Source organism: Scyliorhinus canicula, chromosome 5 (genome assembly GCF_902713615.1).
Source record: "Scyliorhinus canicula chromosome 5, sScyCan1.1, whole genome shotgun sequence".
Taxonomy (NCBI): Eukaryota; Metazoa; Chordata; class Chondrichthyes; order Carcharhiniformes; family Scyliorhinidae; genus Scyliorhinus; species Scyliorhinus canicula.
In genome coordinates, this window is record NC_052150.1 from 10,005,629 (window position 1) to 10,023,652 (window position 18,024).

Below are 18,024 nucleotides of genomic sequence, written 5' to 3' on the forward strand. Positions count from 1 at the left end.
ACGATGGCCAAGAGAACATGGGTTTGTTGTATAAGTGTGATATCAAAGTTACAGTGTCTAAAAAGCACACATGTTATGCTAAACGTGTACTGAACCAAGTTGGAACAACATTTAAAGGACAGGCAGTCCTCGGACATATGACACAGTTGGTTCCTGAAAACTACATCTTAAGTAGAAACATCATAAGTTGGAACTGATTTTCCCATAGGAACAATGTTAGAAGCGGAGGATTGGTTGGTGAACAAAGGTCCGCTACTCGTTACTCATTTCTCCTTCCCCACTTGGTCTCAGGAGGTTATTGTTCGATATTTTGGTTGTGATAATTTCACACTCTCTAACCCGCCTTGCCGATGGGATTTGTACAGGGTGATAAGGGGCCTTTTTGGGCCTAGTCTCCGAATGGAGGGTGCCAGGGTGGTTGGCGCAGAGTTTCGGAACTTTCCCAGGATCGAACAAAGCCATCCTCAACCTGAATTGGAGACGTGATCCCAGAGCAACAGGGGACAGATCGCAGGCACCAGAATCCCCGTGCAATCAATGGGAAAACCATCAACGGGGCAAGGTCACATTATTACTGACAAATTGCAACCTCATTTCCCACAGGTTTTAGACGTCAAGCCTGATGAATTCCGACCTCTGCTGGAAGCCAACTTGGCTTTGTGGTGGTTTGATGCCGGCCAAGCCCCAGTTAGCTCCCTCCGGTGAAGTGAAGCGTTCGGGCGCGGGATGCCGAAATTATTTGCCGAAAACCGTTTCCTGGTGTTTAGTCTTTTGTTCTGTCGGACAGCACCCTGAAGACTGAAGGGTCCTGGGTGCCAAATGTTCAGAGGGAGGTTCCTTCACCTCCCTGGGCTAGTTTAGGGTTAACGAACCGAATATAAAAGATAGACATCGTAAAGTCGAAACCGACATTGTCAAGTTGAAACAGGATGTCAAGGTGGTAAGTGCCGTTTATTGTGACTTGAATGTCATAAAGCCGAGGACTGCCTGTATTGTTTAAAGACATGTTCTGGTTTCCGTAGTAGATTACACCAAGGATATTGATGCACTGAAGGTACAAAGGGGAGTGGACCTTGGTGACTTAACAGAATTTTAGATTATGGAAGAGTTTCATAGGTTAGTGACGATGTCTGAAATTTTACCGTCCTGCCTGCCACAGGACCAGAAATTTCCATCCGAAGTCAACAGACGTTTTGCCGGTTCCTATGAAAGGGGAGGCGGTGGGGTAGTGGTATTGTCACTGGACTAGTTAACCAGAGACCCAGAGTAATGATCTGCGGATCCAGGTTCAAATCCCGCCACTGCAGATGGTGAAATTTGAATTGAATAAAATTTGGAAATAAAAGTGTAATGATGATTGTGAAATGATTGTCGTAAAAATACATCTTGTTCACTAATGTCCTTTAGGGAAGGAAATCTGCCGTCCTTATTGCTGGGTCTGGTTTGGCACACGTGACTCCAGACCCACAGCAATGTCTTAACTGCCCCCTCAAGGGCAATTCGGGATGGGCAATAAATGCTGGCACAGCCTGCGACGCCCACATCCCATGAATGAATTTAAAGAAAATGCTGTCTCTACCAATTAGTAGCCCATTAAACCCCTTAAAGAGCTCGTCAAAGGGCCTGTGTATTCTGGATTAAAATTTTCACAATTTTCCCGATCAATCTTGCGCATGCTATTAACTTTCACAAAATCTATGGAGCCAACCTTTGTTGCCAGGTTTGCTGCCCCCAACCTTTTCTTCCATTGTCCAGGTTCACTTAGTTCCACCTCTATTTTCACTGGAGGAGCTGCCGGCTCTCAGGCAGTGGCAGACCCCAAAATGGAAGACCCCCCCCCACTTCCTTTAATTCCTATCCAGACCATCTCCAGGCTAATTAACAATTTGAAACTGGTCATGAAGACGTGGGGGAATGTAGAATCAGCCAACGCAGTTTAAAGATAAGGGGTCTTCCATTTTAGACAGAGATGAGGAGTAATTTCTTCTCTCAGAGCGTGGTTGGTATTTGGAATCTTTTCCCCTAGAGAACAAAGGAAGCGGGGCCATTGGCTGAGTTCGCCAGATTTGTGATCTGCGAGGGAGGTGAGGGTTATGTGGAGTTGAGTGCTCAGTCAGATCGGCAGAATTGTGGAGCGGGCTCGAGGGGCTGAATGGCCTACTCCTGCTCCTGTTTCTTATGTACTTAGACAATGAGGGACCAGAATTCATCTGGGTGTCAGTTTCCTGACTTTATTTGGAGAATCCTGCTCCGTGTTTCTGGAGTCCAGTCCTCTGGCTGAACAGTCCAGTAATATTACCACTGTCCCGACCAGCGCCCTACTTAAGCCCACAGCTCCACCCTATCCCGTAACTCAGTAATCCCACCTAACCATTTGGATACTAACGAGCAATTTATCGTGGCCAATCCACCAACCTGCATATCTTTGGATTGTGGGAGGAAACCGGAGCACCTGGAGGAAACCCACGCAGACACGGGGAGGAAGCGCAAACTCCACACAGGCAGTTACCCGAGGCCGGAATCGAACCCGGGTCCCTGGAGCTGTGAGGCAGCAGTGCTAACCACGCCGCCATCGTGCCGCACGTCTTATGACCTGTACAGAGGGAACACTCCACTATCAGTAACGCTGTCTTTCAGATGCTTGTTTGAGCTGTTCTCTCTTTCACACCTGCTTCAACATTTTCCTTTACTTAATATTAAAAGTCGTAAACAAAATAGTCAATATAGGACCCACACCAACTATCAACAACCCAGGAGAAAACTCATGCCCAGTTTTAAAAAACATTTCTGTTTATTTATTCTAAAAATATTAGAGGGGCAGCACGTTGGCACAGTGGTTAGCCCTGTTGCCTCATGGCACCGAGGACCCAGGTTCGAATCCCGGCCCTGGGTCATTGTCCATGTGGAGTTTGCACATTCTCCCCATGTCTGCGTGGGTCTCACCCCCACAACCCAAAGATGTGCAGGGTAGGTAGATTGGCCACGCTAAATTGCCCCTTAATCGTAAAAATTAAAATAAACAAATAAAAATATTAGGAGATGGAAAATAAAAGGACATGTTTGTTAATCCCTTCACTTACACAGAATGCTGTTGCAATAAATTAATAGAATGCTCACAGGATTCAGAATAATGCACTTACATTTAAATGTGATTTACATAATGGAGTAGAACATGTAGCTGTTGTAATGATAGTTCCTCAGGAATGTTAATCGACTGGTGAATGGGTTAAGAAAGCCAGAACCAATCGCTCTCATTACACAAATATTACTGATTGTTTAATTTGCCACTGAGCCCCATACAGCAGTTACTGTTGTCATTTATAGGAACCAATAAGTGGGAAAAATACACTTAACTTCATCCTCGCCAACCTGCCTGTCACAGATGCATCTGTCCATGACAGTATCTGTAGAAGTGACCACCGCACGGTCCTTGTGGAGGTACATTGAGGATACTCTCCATCGTGTTGTGTGGCGCTACCACCTTGCTAAATGGGATAGACTTCTAACAGATCTAGCAACTCAATGCTGGGCATCCATGAGGCGCTGTGGGACATCAACAGCGGCAGAATTGTATTCAACCACAATATGTAACCCCATGGCCTGGCATATTCCCCACTCTACCACTATGATCATGCTTGAGGATCAACCCTGGTTCAATGAAGCGTGTAGGATGGCATGCCAGCAGCACGTGAAGCTACAATACAGGGTTACTTGAGTGTCAAACAGCATAAGCAGCAAGTGATAGACAGAGCTAAGTGATCCCACAACCAACAAATCGGGTCTAAGCTCTGCAGCCCTGCCACATCCAGCCGTGAATGGTGGTGGACAATTAAACTCACTGGAGGTGGAGGCTCCACAAATATCCCCATCCGCAATAATGGAGGAGCCCAGCACATCTGTGCAAAAGACAAGACTGAGGCATTCACAACAATCTTCAGACAGAAGTGCCGAATGGATGATTCATCTCAGTCTCCTCAAGAAGTCCCCAACATCACAGATGTCAGTCTTCAGCCAATTTGCCTCACTCCACGTGATACCAAGAAATGGCAGAAGGCAGTGGATACTGCAATATTCTGGCAATAGTACTGAAGACACGAACAGCTCTATCAAGCAGCTCTTACTCAGCAATAATCTGCTCAGTTTGAGTTCCACCAGGGTCACTCAGCTCCTGACCTCATTACAGCCTTGGTCCAAACACGGACAAAAGAGCTGAATGTCAGAGGTGAGGAGAGAGTGACTGCCCTTGACATCAAGACACCATGGGCGAAATTCTCCCCTACCCGGCGGGGCGGGGGGTCCCGGCGTAGCGGAGTGGCGCCAACCACTCTGGCATCGGGCCTTCCCAAAGGTGCGGAATTCTCCGCACCTTTAGGGGCTATGCCCGTGCCGGAGTGGCTCCTGCTCCGCCGACTGGCGCCAACGGCCTTTGGCGCCACGCTGGCCGGCGTCAGGGCTGGCCGAAAGGCCTTCGCCGGTCGGCGTGAGTCCGCGCATGCGCTGGAGCGCTAGCAGCAGCTGACGTCACCACCGGCGCATGCACGGTGGAGGGGGTCTCTTCCGCCTCCACCATGGTGGAGGCCGTGGCGGCGGCAGAAGTAAAAGAGTGCGCTCACGGCACAGGCCCACCCGCCGATCGGTGGGCCCCGATCGCGGGCCAGGCCACCGTGGGGGCACACCCCGGGGCCCGATCGCCCTATGCCCCCTCAGGACCCTGGGGCCCACTCACGCAGCCTGCTCCCGCCGGCAAAGAGGTGGTTTAAACCACGTCGGCGGGAGAGGCTTGACAGCAGCGGGACTTCGGCCCATCGCGGGCCGGAGAATCGCCGCGGGGGGCCCGCCGATCGGCGCGGGGGGCCCGCCGATCGGCGCGGGGGGCCCGCCAACCGGCAGGGCGCGATTCCCGTTCCCACCGATTCCCAGGTGGCGGAGAATTCCGGCCACGGCGGGGGCAGGATTTACGCCGGCCTCCGGTGATTCCCTGAACCTGCGGGGGGGTCAGAGAATTCCGCCCCATTTGACCGATTAGCTAAACTGGAGCCAATGGGAATCGGGAGGAAATCTCTCCACTGGTTGGAGTCATACCTGGCACAAAGGAAGATGGCTGTGGTGGTTGGAGGTCAATCATCTCAGCTCCTGGACACCACTTCAGGAGTTCCTCAGGGTAGTGTCCTCAGCCCAATCATCTTCAGCTGCTTCATCAATTTCATCATAAGTGGAGATGTTCACTGATGACCGCACAATGTTCTGCATCATTTGCGACTCCTCAGAGTCCATGTCCAAATGCAGCAAGACCTGGACAATATCCAGATAAGTGGCAAGTAACATTTGAACCATATAAGGGCCAGGCCAGTAACCATCTCAAATAAGAGTGAATCAAACCATCACCCCTTGACATTCAAGGGCAATACCATCACTGAATCTCCTACAATCAACATCCTGGAGGGTTACCATTGATCAGAACCTGAACAGGATCAGTCATGTTAACACTGTGGTTACCAAAGCAGGTCAATAAAAATAATACCTCTCAAGTATTATTTCATGCTTTAATGAATCAGCAAATCGAGCATCCTGGCTCCCCTGCTGAGTTGTGAGGAGGATACAAAGAGTCCACAAAGGATTATAGACAGGCTAAGTGAATGCAAAAAACATTGGGCAAATGGAAGAATAGAAAAGCATAATATTATTTAAATGGAGAGACTGCAGAACACTGCGGTACAGAGGGACCTGGGTGTCCTTGCCCATGAATCACAAAATGTCAGCAATTAAGTATAAAGGAAAGTGAAATGTTGGCTGTTATTGCTAGGAAAGTGAAGGATAAATATAGGGAAGGTGTGTTACAACTGTACAGGGTGTTAGTCCGACCACCCTGGAGTGCTGTGCACAGTTTTGATCGCCATACTTGCTTGACAAGAGAGTCCAGGGTTATGGAGAATGGCAGGAAAATGGAGTCAAGACCACAGTCAGATGAGCCATGATCTTATTGAACGGTGGAGCAGGTTTGAGCAACCGAACGGCCTCCTCCTGCTTCTAATGTCACATAAAAACTGGAAGAGTTGTGTCCCAACTTTGTTCACTCAAAACAGGAATTGCTTCCAGCCTAAAAATCCAAGTAATATTTGCTGTCAGTGCCACATCGTATACAGCCAGAAACCGAGCAAGTGTTTACTTTGTGACCTGTGTGAATGCTTTTAAATTGTTCTGTTCAAATCAAATTGGTAAAAGATTTCAATATCTCTGGTTGATTTTTAATCGCTTTATCTGATATTTCTTTCTGAGTCAGGGAAAGCCAAATGTAATCAAGTCTCACCCCCCCCTGCCCCGCCACCCTGTTTTATTTATTTTTGAAATGCAGAATCTGCAACATTTACTGTTTGCTGCTCAGATTGTATGTATAGAACGGTGGATATATTTTCACGCGAGCCTCGTTTTTAAAAAAAAATGTGATTAAACTGCCACAGTGAATTTTCCAATATCCAAACAGCACTTTTTTTAAAAAACTGTGAAATATTGGATAATAATCTGAATGGATTGGGCAGCAGTACAGCTTCATAGAGCTGACTCTTCAAAAAGGAAAAACAAGCGTACAGCGCCTTTCACTGGACACTCCAAACTCCACAGCCAATGAAGTACTTTCAAAGTTTAGTTCTGTTGTAATGTTGGAAACACAGCAGCTAATTTGTGCACAGCAAGCTCCCACACAGCGATAATGACCAGTTAATCTGTTTTTGCAATATTGACTGAGGAATAGATATTGGCCAGGACTCTTCTGCCAACTAGTGCCTCGGAATATTTTATGGCCAACTGAGAGAGTCGGCTTGCTTTAACATCTCATCTGAGCGACATAAATCTGACCGTCCAGCTCTCCCTCAGTCCTGCATTGGGGTGGAGTGTCAGCCTGGATATTTGTGCTTAAATCCTGGGGCGAAACTTGATCTCACAACAATGGGCAAGATTCTCTGTTTGGGAGACTGACGACTGGATTCTCATCCCGGGAGGTCCGGAACGTATTCCCCGATAGGATGCAGAATCAGGCATTGGGCGCAATTGGGATCGGCGCCGAATGCCTTGCACCAACCCCATTGCTGGTGGTGTGAACAGGTTCCACCCCGCACTCCAGCAGGAGCATGGAAATAAATGAGAATGGGTCATAATAGACCCCTTTAATAGGGGGACTTCCTCTCAGGAATCCTCTGCCAAAAGGAATGCCTCCATAGACCCTCCCCCACACAGACCACCCCCAGAAAACGGACCCCTGTCTGTAAGTAGAGAACAGCCCAGACAGGAGCAGTGGGAAGCATTATAGCTGTAATACTTACCTTGCAGCTCCACGTATCTGTTCCTCAAAGACAGTAGCTGTGCCTGAATCTGATTACCAAAGATCCACCACCTACAGGTCATTCATGGCTTTCGAGTAGTGGTCTGTGACTGACGGCTTGTAAAAACTATTTGCAGCTTTGATCAATTCATATCCTTTCACGCCTCAGTGGCCTAAGTGGTGAAACTCCAATGTTTGTAAATATTGGCCACATCAAAGAGCTGTAAGTGCACTAAGTGCATTCCAGTCACTCAAGCCTATGATTTCACTGCACCTACTGAATTGTGTGTGGTTTGCATTCTCGTTAGGGGCGCTGTACGGAAAGCAAGTCAGGACATGCAAATGAGCTGAAGATAGTCTGACGCTGGGATCGGACCTGGAGGTGGTCTGACGTTGGGGCGAGAGATGGTCTGGGATCGGGGCTGAAGATCATAGAATTTAGAATTTACAGTTCAGAAGGAGGGCATTCGGCCCATCGAGTCTGCACCGGCCCTTGGAAAGAGCACCTCACTTAAGCCCACACTTCCAACCTATCCCCGTAACCCAGTAACCACACCTAACTTTTTTGGGCACTAAGGGCAATTTAGCATGTTCAATCCACCCAACCTGCACATCTTTGGACTGTGGGAGGAAACCGGAGCATCCGGAGGAAACCCACGCAGACACGGGGAGAACGTGCAGACTCCGCACAGACAGTGACCTAAGCCGGGAATCGAACCTGGGACCCTGCAGCTGTGAAGCAACAGTGCTAACCACTGTGCTGCCGTGCTGTCCTGACCTGGAGATTCTCTGACGTTAGGGCTGGAGATGGCCTGGTGCTGGGGCTGGAGATGGTCTGGTGCTGGGGCTGCATTTGGTTTTCTGGCTCTGATTCTGATTCTAGCGACTGGACCATTTTTGGTTTTGATTTTGTGACGGGATTTCCTTCTGGTTCCAGTCCTGTCTCTGGGCCCAGTTCTGTGTGTGGCTGCGCTCCTGCTTCTCGTTCTGAACTCAGTTGTAACTCTGGTTCCGAGCTGGGTCCTCACACACCTGCAGGGTCGGCAACTTCAAATGAGGCAGTTAGTGTTGCTACTGCTGTCTTTCCACCTATAACAGGACAGGTCACTCGGGTGCGGTCAATGTGTTATTGAAGTTCATTACGTTGCACATTCAGACGATGAAATTGCAAACTAGGTGGGAATTTGTGACAAGTTTTGTCCACCTGTGCACTTTTTGTGAGCTGTCAGCTTTTTCGAGGGCACATTGTAGGATTTGTTAAGCAGTGAGCGAGCAGATTTTGACAGATATCTAGGTGGCCTTGGATGAATCATGTTTTGCAAGGTATCTGCTTTCAGTATTGTTGGCAAACTTTCATTTCGGAAAGATCTAATATGGTTTCCCACTTGCTGCTAATAAAGATACCTTTGGGAAATCGAATGCAGCGTGAGTGAGCATTACACATCAGCTGATCGCAAAGCTGTCCGTTATCACATTGTGGGCTGATTCTAATTTAATTCTGCTTCACCTTGTGCAATGCAAGAACAGCACATTTCTCCTATATTTGCAGAAGCTCTATTCATCACTTGGTGCTGCCAGCAGAGAAACCGGCCATTCTGCCCAACAGCTCTGTGCTGGTGCTTATCCTCCACACAAATCTTTTCACCCCTTCTTCATCCAACCCCCTTTGACATATCCTTCTACTTTTTCCTTCCTCATGTTGTTATCCTGCTTTCCCTTAAATCTCTCTCTCTCTCTCTCTTCAGGTGCCACAGGCCTGAAGATGGTGTGGGCTACCATGGACCCCCATGTTAATCTTGCTCCAGAGGCGTGGGTTATCATTGTTGCTGGTGCGTTGATACATTTTGCGAGACTCTTGCGAAAGATGGCTCCTTGTCTACCTCGGTCTCTTTTACCATCGATCGTTCCCAACAGCATCGGACTTTCTAAATCACGATTGCCCAAAAGATTCCAATTTTCTCTTCCTGCTCTGAGTCAGTGGAGTTATTTTGGTGTCCGATTTTACCAACACCTGACGGACCTCCCCCGAAGCTCCGCCCCCGATGGGCCGAGTTCCCGATCGCGCGGTTGACGTGTGGTCTCAGGGGTCGGGAACCCGGCGTGGCGGCCGCAGACTGTGTCCAGCGCTGTCACAATCGGGTGGGAGCCGTGCTGCTGGCCAGAGGGCTTCGGCGAGGACTGGGGGGGAATGTGGGGGGGTGGCCCGGGGGCGTGCAGGGGGGGCACGATCTGACAAGTCAGGTCCGCGCACGGCCGGCGCCATGTTGTACGGTGGGACCGCTGCAGATCGCCGCCGTGCGCGTGCACGCGTGGCCACGTAGCCGACAATTCCCCGGCCGTTTTTGCCGTGGAGGCCGGGAGTTTTATGTGGGGCGGCTGCTAGCCCCTCGCTGGTCGGAGGGTCGGTGCTGGGGCGCTGCCGATTATTTTGGCGTAAGAGAACACGGATCCTCCGGACATAGCCTGGAAATCAGAGAATCCAGCCACGCATCTCTATAACCTCCAATCCTCTCTGCGTTCCTCACTGATCATCCAACAGACTCTTCCGTATGTCAGGTTTGGTGAGATGCAGCATTCTGGGATTCTCAGCTTTATTTTCATGGCTAACTTTGAGTTGATCAGAATCTCTTTCTTTTTCTGCAAATACGCTGTTGGCCATCCCAATCCTTCATCTCATTTCTCAGTTGCACCTTCCGCTGGATGTTAACATATTTCCGAGGTGACAAATTCCGCTGAAAATAAGGTCCTGTCGGTGTTTGAAATGGAAGGTCAAAGACCTGAGCCATTAACTCTGGGCGCGATTCTCCCAAACCGGGAGAAATTGTAAGGCTGGCGTCAAACCCGGGCGGGTTTGACCCCAGCCCCCCCCTTCCCGACCGGGAACCGATTCTGGTCCACGGTCGGGGCTAGCAGCCCGGCGCCGTAAGCTCCGGCATCACGGGCTTAACGAATTTCGTTAAGCCCGCTTGCCCGAGTTAGCGCCGGCTGACGCGTCATATGACGTCAGCCGCGCATGCGCGGATTGGAAGACTCCAACCCGCGCATGCGCGGATGACGTCATCGCGTAGTTGCGTGAAACCCGCGCATGCGCGGGCCGGGATGCCCCTCAGCCGTCCCGCGAATGGATACTGCAGGGCGGCGGAAGGAGAAATAGTGCGCGGGCATCGGGCAGACGAATGGCCAGACCAGGTGTGTTTGCCGTTCGTAAAAACAGCCGTAAAGGGCTGGGAACTCGGCCCATCGGCCAGCTGAGAATCGCTGCCGGCCGTAAAAAAACGGCGGCAGCAATTCGTGTCGGGAGTTGGGCGTGGGGGGGGGGGGGGGGGGGGGAGATTAGCGGGAGGGCGTCGGAACAGCGTGGCCGTAAAATTTTACGAGCCACGCTATTCTCCGCACCGTCGGGAGTGCGGAGAATCTCGCCCTTGGTTTCTCCTCCGGGTGCAGCCAGATCTTAAGTACATCGCTATTATTTGCCACAGTCACTCTGTGTGCTAACATTTTTCTCTTTCTAGCCCCAGGTAAATTTGGTGAAACTAATGTGTATTTCCAGGACATTATACTCCTGGAAAAACATTTTAAAAAGCAAATAAAGAATTGCATTTAAATAGCGCTTTTCACAACAACTAGAGGTCTCAAAGTGCTTTACAGCCAATAACGAATTTTTGGAAATGTTGCCACCGTCATAGCATAGTAAATCTGATAGTGTCGGGGTGTCTTACTGTCATAAGAGATCTGTCTGGAGGCAAAGGTCTTTCCTTCAAAATACTTTGAAGCACATAGCACAAATGGTTAGCACTGTTCCTTCACAGTGCCAGGGTCCCAGATTCGATTCCCTGCTGGGTCACTGTCTGTGCGGAGCCTGCACGTTCTCCCCGTGCCTGCATAGGTTTCCTCCGGGTGCTCCGGTTTCCTCCCGCAGTCCAAAGAACTGCAGGTCAGGTGGATTGGCCATGATAAATTGCCCTTAGTGACCAAAAAGCGGTTGGGAGCGGTTATTGGGTTACGGGGATAGGGTGGAAGTGAGGGCTTAAGTTGGTCGGTGCAGACTCGCTGGGCCGAATGGCCTCCTTCTGGACTGTATGTTCTACGATTGTCTATGATTGTCTACTTCCATCGACAAAACTGGTGACAAGGTTATAGAGCACCAGGACATAGCTGCAGCTCCATCCTCAGGTCTTTTTCACTCAACTCTCTGTGTGTGTTAGATCGTTATGACATAGCTCCTTATGCACACGCTCAATAACTATCATTGGAGTAGTTTTCGAGTTAACCTTTACTGTCGCCGCAGGCTTGGAGGGCCAAAGGACCTGCCCTTCTGCTGTACTTTTCTTTGTTCTTTGTGAAATGTGGCAGCTAATTTGCACGCAGCAAACTCCCACAGACAGCAAAGTGATAATGACCAGTCAATCTGGTTTTTTTTTGTGATGTTGCATCTGCCCAAATGGGGACTCAGGTTTAGCATTCTGTCTGGCGCACAGCGCCTCCAACAGTGCGGAGCTCCCTCAGTACGGGAGTCTTACTTTTGGCCGCGCTGCGTTTGCATCATAAAAAGATAAAAACAGATCTTGATGGATTCGCCTCTTTGGTTTTGCAAAACTCCTGTGTTCTATCCAGGATGTATAATTCAAGAATTTGTTGACAGTCTGCATCCTCTGACAGTTCTGAAGTGAATCGGTGGCAGCAAGGTAATGTGATCATTGCACAGGGAGGTGGTGACAGAGTGATAGGCAATGCGCTGGGGGCCGGGGTTCGAACCAACATCCCATGAATGAATAAACAAAAGCACAGAATAGGATTGAGGTAGGGAGCAGGTGAACAATTATTCATTGGGAAAACTCCCAAATTCCGTTTAAAATCCCTTATACTCAGTCCAAATGCAAATAGGCAGCATTTATTCAATATTTTAATTTTGGACTGTAATTACTCCCTTCTTGTTCAGATGTATCTGTACATTATGACAGATGTCTCTTATCTCTCCCAGGTCTTTGGCCTGCATTTTATATGAAATGTGCTGCTTGGATCATGCATTCACTGGACATAATTTCATGTCAGTGGTTCTGAAGATTGTGGATGGTGAGACTCCGTCATTGGCAGACAGGTATTCCAGCGAGCTTAATGCAGTCATGGCAAGGTAGGTGTGCTTTCAACTGTAAATAAGGCCCTGTCGGCTTGTCTCCGTGACTGCACGTTTCCATGATCTGACTCTTCGATGTGTTCCACTGTCTGCCTCACAGCATGTTGCAAAAGGACCCATCTCATCGCCCGACAGCTGCGGAAATACTCAAACTTCCATACGTTGATCAGCAGCTCCAGGTAAGCGTGCAAACATTCGCTCCGTTCTTTGAACTGCCTAATGCTTAACTTTTCAGCTTTCAAACATTTGTCCCACACGGAGCATTGGAGGCCGACAGTCCAGATGTGATTTCAGGGAAAGCTCGACTAACACATCAGGGGGAAGAGATTGAAGGACTCTGATGGTAGAGTTAGGTCAGGAAAGACTTTGAGGAGGTGCGAGGTGAATGTAACACTGGTGAGGCCTGGTTTTTCCAAATGGCCTGTTTCTGTACTGTACGTCCTTTGTGTTTTTATGAATACTTAACTGGTCCAGCCACATAGAACATAGAACATCGAACAGTACAGCACAGAACAGGCCCTTCGGCCCTCAATGTTGTGCCGAGCCATGATCACCCTACTCAAACCCACGTATCCACCTGTAACCCAACAACCCCCCCTTAACCTTACTTTTATTAGGTGGATACAATTATTAGAAGAGCAGTTCAGAGATTATGGATTCTGTGGTGAGTATCTCACCTCCTGACTTTTCCACCAACTACAAGTCAGGAGTGTGATGGAATACTCTCCATTTGCCTGGATGAGTGCAGCTCCAACAACACCCAGGAAGCTCCACACCTTCCCCGTTTGGCTGCTACCGTACCTGGCTCCTTAAACATTTCCACCACCCGTGCACAGTGGCTGTCGTGTTCGTCATCTACAAGAGGCAATGCAGCAACTCGCCAAGGCTCCTTCGACAGCATCTTCCACATTCGCCACCTCTACCACCTAGAAGGACAAAGGTGGTAGATACACGGGAACACCAACCACCTGGACGTTCCCCTCTCAGTCACCCGACATCCTGACTTGGAATTATTAACATTCCCTCGCTGTCGCTGGGTCAAAATCCTGGAATTCCCTCCCTAACAGCACTGCAGGTGGACCGACACCACATGGCTGCAGCGGTTCAAGGCAGCTCACCACCACCTTGGGAATGGGCAACAAATGCTGGCCGAGCCAGGGATGCCCATATCCTGTGAGAGGATAAAAATATGGGCACCCAGAATGAGACACCATCGCAATGTTAAATTGCATTATTTTAAAATGGACACATTACCAATTTGAACCCTGACATCACAAGACTGTGACCAGCTTTTCACTCTGCACTCCTCATGAGCTCCCCTCCAGCCCGCCTGCTCACAACAGTATTTGTTCCCCTAAGTGGCTCGTAGCTAGAACTCAGCCAGCAACCGGGTCTGACAGAACTGGTACCTTCCCCTTCCCCATTTCCGGGGAAGTAAACTCCGCACATCTGACATGTAGTCTATTTGAGGTGTTTTCTTTACTGTGCTGTGTTTCCTCTCTCTCTCTCTCTCTCTCTCTCTGCCTTCCTGCGCCAAAGCGGAATGCGAAATATTTTTTTCAAAAAACAGCGTTTTGGCAGGTTCCGCAGGCCGCTCGCTCATTAGAGAGAGCAGGGTAATTAACAGCCGCAGAAGTAAGTGATGAAAAACAGCTCTGGGCCTTTTTCGTATTGAGGCAGCGTTCCAGCTGGAGAGCCTTACGAGACTCTCTTTCATTTGCCGGCAGATAAAGGGGTCGGTAAGCCACAAGGATGAAACCAGAGTGGTTTCATCCGCACCTTCAAACAAATCTTTGAAATGCATTCAGGTTTTCATTGCTGACATGAGCTGGCATTGTCAGCCGGTGATACAAGGGTAATCAGAACTCGGGACTTAGTGACAGGAGGCAGGGAACAGAGAGATGAGCCTTCACAACCTGTGATTTGAATAGTAGAGATCCTGCTTTCCTTGCATTGTACGTGAGATAACGCACTCAGTGTAAACGAATGCCCATTGTCACAGGATTGGCACAATATATATAATGCAGTAAAAATAGCTTTCATCTTGAACATTCCATTACTTTGATAGCTACACCTTGTTGTCAGTAGTTTTTCTTTGGACAGTCCATCAGGGGCAATCAGAGATCCTGGTTATTTGCACAAGAGTTCTTCCAGCTGTATTTCCTAATGTTCCATCTTCAGTGTTCTCTAAGTTTCAGGCACACGCTCCTTGTCACTGTGCGAACGTGCAGAGCGCCAACACCGACATCTTTTATCACCGTGTTTCTCCTTGAATATTAATTACAGAACATCAAGTGCAAGTTCTCAAAGGTTTCCGTGCAGGACAGGTCAATAACCTCCCAGACAGAAGCTCTTCAAATCAGGAATGCTTTGTAAGTAAGACCTCGCTCTTCAAGCCTCATGGCTGTTCTTGATTCAGGGGCTAATCTTAATTGTTGTACACATACTAGGCTATATTACCTCAAGGGTCAATAACCTACACTTCCAGGTACTGACTGGACTACGGTGCATTTCGAGCATTATGCTTTCCTGTTTTAAATTAAATGTTGAGTCTGCTGTTTGTTGGTTGGACTTGTGGTAAAACAATCTTTTTTTTACTCGTCGCTGGCTGGGCCAGCGTTTATTGCCCAGTTACCCTTGAACTGAGTGGCTTTGCTAGACCATTTCAGAGTTATCCACATTTCTGTGGGCCTGGAGTCACATGTAGGCCAGACCGGGTAAGGACGGCAGATTTCCTTCCCTAAAGGACATGAGTGGGTTTTTACGACAATCGACACGGTCGCCATTAGACTTCTAATTCCAGATGTTTTATTTTATTGTGTTTAAATTCCACCATCTGGCATGGTGAGGTTTGAACCTGGGTCCCCATTAGCCTGGGCCTTTGGATTACTAGACCAGTGACAATGCTATGGCCCCACTGCCTCCCCATTCCCCTGGATTTCAGAGCCAGTTATCCGCCAGCACTTTTGTCTCGATGGAATGTGGTATAAGGGAACCTGAGACCAGGAGGAGGCCATTCAGCCCCTTTGCATCACTTGGTGAAATCATCTGCATCCTAACTCCCATCTGCCCCTGTGTATTCCTCAATACAGCAAAACAAAAACCAATCAACCTCAGATTAATTAAATTATTAACTGAGCTGCCACCTCCTGCTTTTTGTGTGAGTGAGTTGTACACTTCCTCCTTCATTTGTGAGAAGGAATGTTTCCTAACATCGCTCTTGGGGATCAGTTGGGGCTTAATAAAACGGAGGCACGCTACCTCAAAATAATATTTAATTGATCAACCCTCCTCCTGTGGGTGGATTGGTTGCCCCATTTCCCCCCCTCCTTTAAGTGGGCGGCATTTGGATTTTTATTTTGGCGGGGGTGGGGGTTTAAATTCCCACTTTTATCTCAATGATAAGACAGTGATTGAAGTAACTGGCTGAGATGGGTAAAATGAAGGGTTACCGAGAATTTGGCCAGAAATATGATTGAGAGGTTGCTAATGTATGCAACTTGACAATAGCTTCGTTGAGAGATTTAGCTGGTTTACTTCATGACAATGGTCATCTAAATGTAAATACAGAGAGGGTTCAAATAGTCACTCTAGGGGGGGTACATTCCTGCCAGGAATCTAATCAAAGTTCAAATCAACTGCACCTCACCGCAGTTTAGGAATCAGTCAAGATCCTGAACTGATCCTTGTTTGTGTGTATCGGAGACACAGGGCGCGATTCTCCATTCCCCACGCCGGGTGTGAGAATCGCGGGAGGGCCAGGCGAATCACGACATGCCGCCCTGGCACCCCCCGCGATTCTCCCACGCCCCTCCCCCCCGAAAGTGGCGTGTCGCGGAATCGCCACTCGCCGTTTTTCACGGCGACCAGCAATTCTCCGGCCCGGATGGGCCGAGCGGCCTGACGAACCCGACTGGTTCACGCCGGCGTCAACCACACCTGGTTGCTGCCGGCGTGAACATCGCGCGACAGGTAAGTGTGGGGCTTGGGGGGGCAGAGGGAGGATCGAGCACCACGGGCGTGCTCAGGAGGTGACTGGCCCTCGATCAGTGCCCACTGATCATCGGGCCGGCGTCTCTAAGAGACGCACTCTTTCCCCTCCGCCGCCCCGCAAGATCAAGCCGCCTTGCCTTGCGGGGCCAGTGGAGGGGAAGACGGCAACCGCGCATGCGCGGGTTGGAGCTGGCCCACCTGCGCATGCGCGGCTGACGTCACTTAGGCGCCGCCGTCGCGTCATTCTCGGCGCGACGCCTTGACGCAAGCGTCAAGGCCCGGCGGCCGAGTTTCTCACAACGCCGCTCCTAGCCCCCTGGGGGGGGGGGAGAATAGGGTGCAGGGAGTGGCCTCCGACACGCGGCATCGGAGAATCGCGCCCAGAACCTGTGAAATATAGAATAAAGATGCAGGAGGAGGCCATTCGGCCATTCGATCCTGCTCCGCCATTAATTATGATCATGGCTGATCATCAAGTTCAATACCCTGATCCTGCCTTCCATTTTAAACTCATGTCCTTAAATCTTGTGATTTACAGAAATGCCTACTCCCTGTTATAAGCAGCATTCTATATGACAATACAAGCTCTTTGTTCAATGCCGATGACTGTGATGGCAACACTCGGGCGAGTTGTTCTGAGCAAGGGGTTTAGACCCTGACCCTGATGATGGGGGTGGAGGGGGTACTGAAGGAAAGTGGGTTACAGGGCGACAGCGAGAAGCTCAATTAGCAGGTGGTCGGATTACTCCGTCCTATCACCAGCCACACAGGGAGGTGTGCTGACAGCTTCTGTTTCAGAATGGGACTCCGTTGTCAGGAGACTGCGTACGTGAGACTCAGACTATCGTGCCTCCTGCATGCCCAGGATTTTGAAGATGATGGGGTTTCCCTTCCCACCGGCAGAGGGGTCGGCGGCAAACACATCGGAGCAAACATCGGCCGCTCAACGTTCCAGCGAGCGATAATTGACGGGAAATGGGACTCGAGCCCCTCAGTCAGGTAGAAACCCTGCCTCGGAGAGCTGCGATCTGGTTCTTTTGCTCCATATCTGGAAGGCTGTAATTAATTCGATATCGCCTTTGTACTCGTTATCGAGGGTTTCCACTTTGTTTTTGAACATCTGCCTCAATATTTCTGACTTTGGGCATAAATCACATATGGTTTCTTTTGGTGCATTTTCTACATGATCGACACTAAGAGGCCATCATGGCCAGTCCACCTAACCTGCACATGTTTGGACTGTGGGAGGAAACCGGAGCACCCGGAGGAAACCCACGCAGACACGGGGAGAACGTGCAGACTCCACACAGACAATGACCCAAGGTCGGAATTGAACCGGTTCCCTGGCGGAAATGCGAACCACTGTGCCACCGTGTGTGGTGAATGAGTAATTCACACTAGTTACCAATACTATTGTAAGCACAGTAGCGTTATCCGACCACTAGGGGGAGTAGCTCTGGGAATGCTCAGGAGTTTGTACAGGGCTCCACCCTTGGCTCCGCCCAGGACTCCTCCCCCTAGACTGCTGTATAAATAACCGTGTCCAGAGCCAGCCTGAGTTCATCGAGAGTTCAACGGGTAA

At 49.5% G+C, this 18,024-nt stretch overlaps 1 protein-coding gene across 3 annotated transcripts in view; it reads left to right on the forward strand.

Moving 5' to 3' along the window:
* The window catches only part of nek11 (NIMA-related kinase 11), a 336,506-nt gene that overhangs the window by 138,316 nt on the left and 180,166 nt on the right, over positions 1-18,024 (forward strand). For all 3 annotated transcript variants that reach the window (XM_038796561.1, XM_038796563.1, XM_038796564.1), the window contains 3 exons: positions 12,297-12,446; positions 12,550-12,628; positions 14,736-14,821. In XM_038796561.1, the coding sequence (XP_038652489.1) occupies positions 12,297-12,446; positions 12,550-12,628; positions 14,736-14,821 (315 nt within the window). The remainder of the gene's footprint in view (positions 1-12,296; positions 12,447-12,549; positions 12,629-14,735; positions 14,822-18,024) is intronic.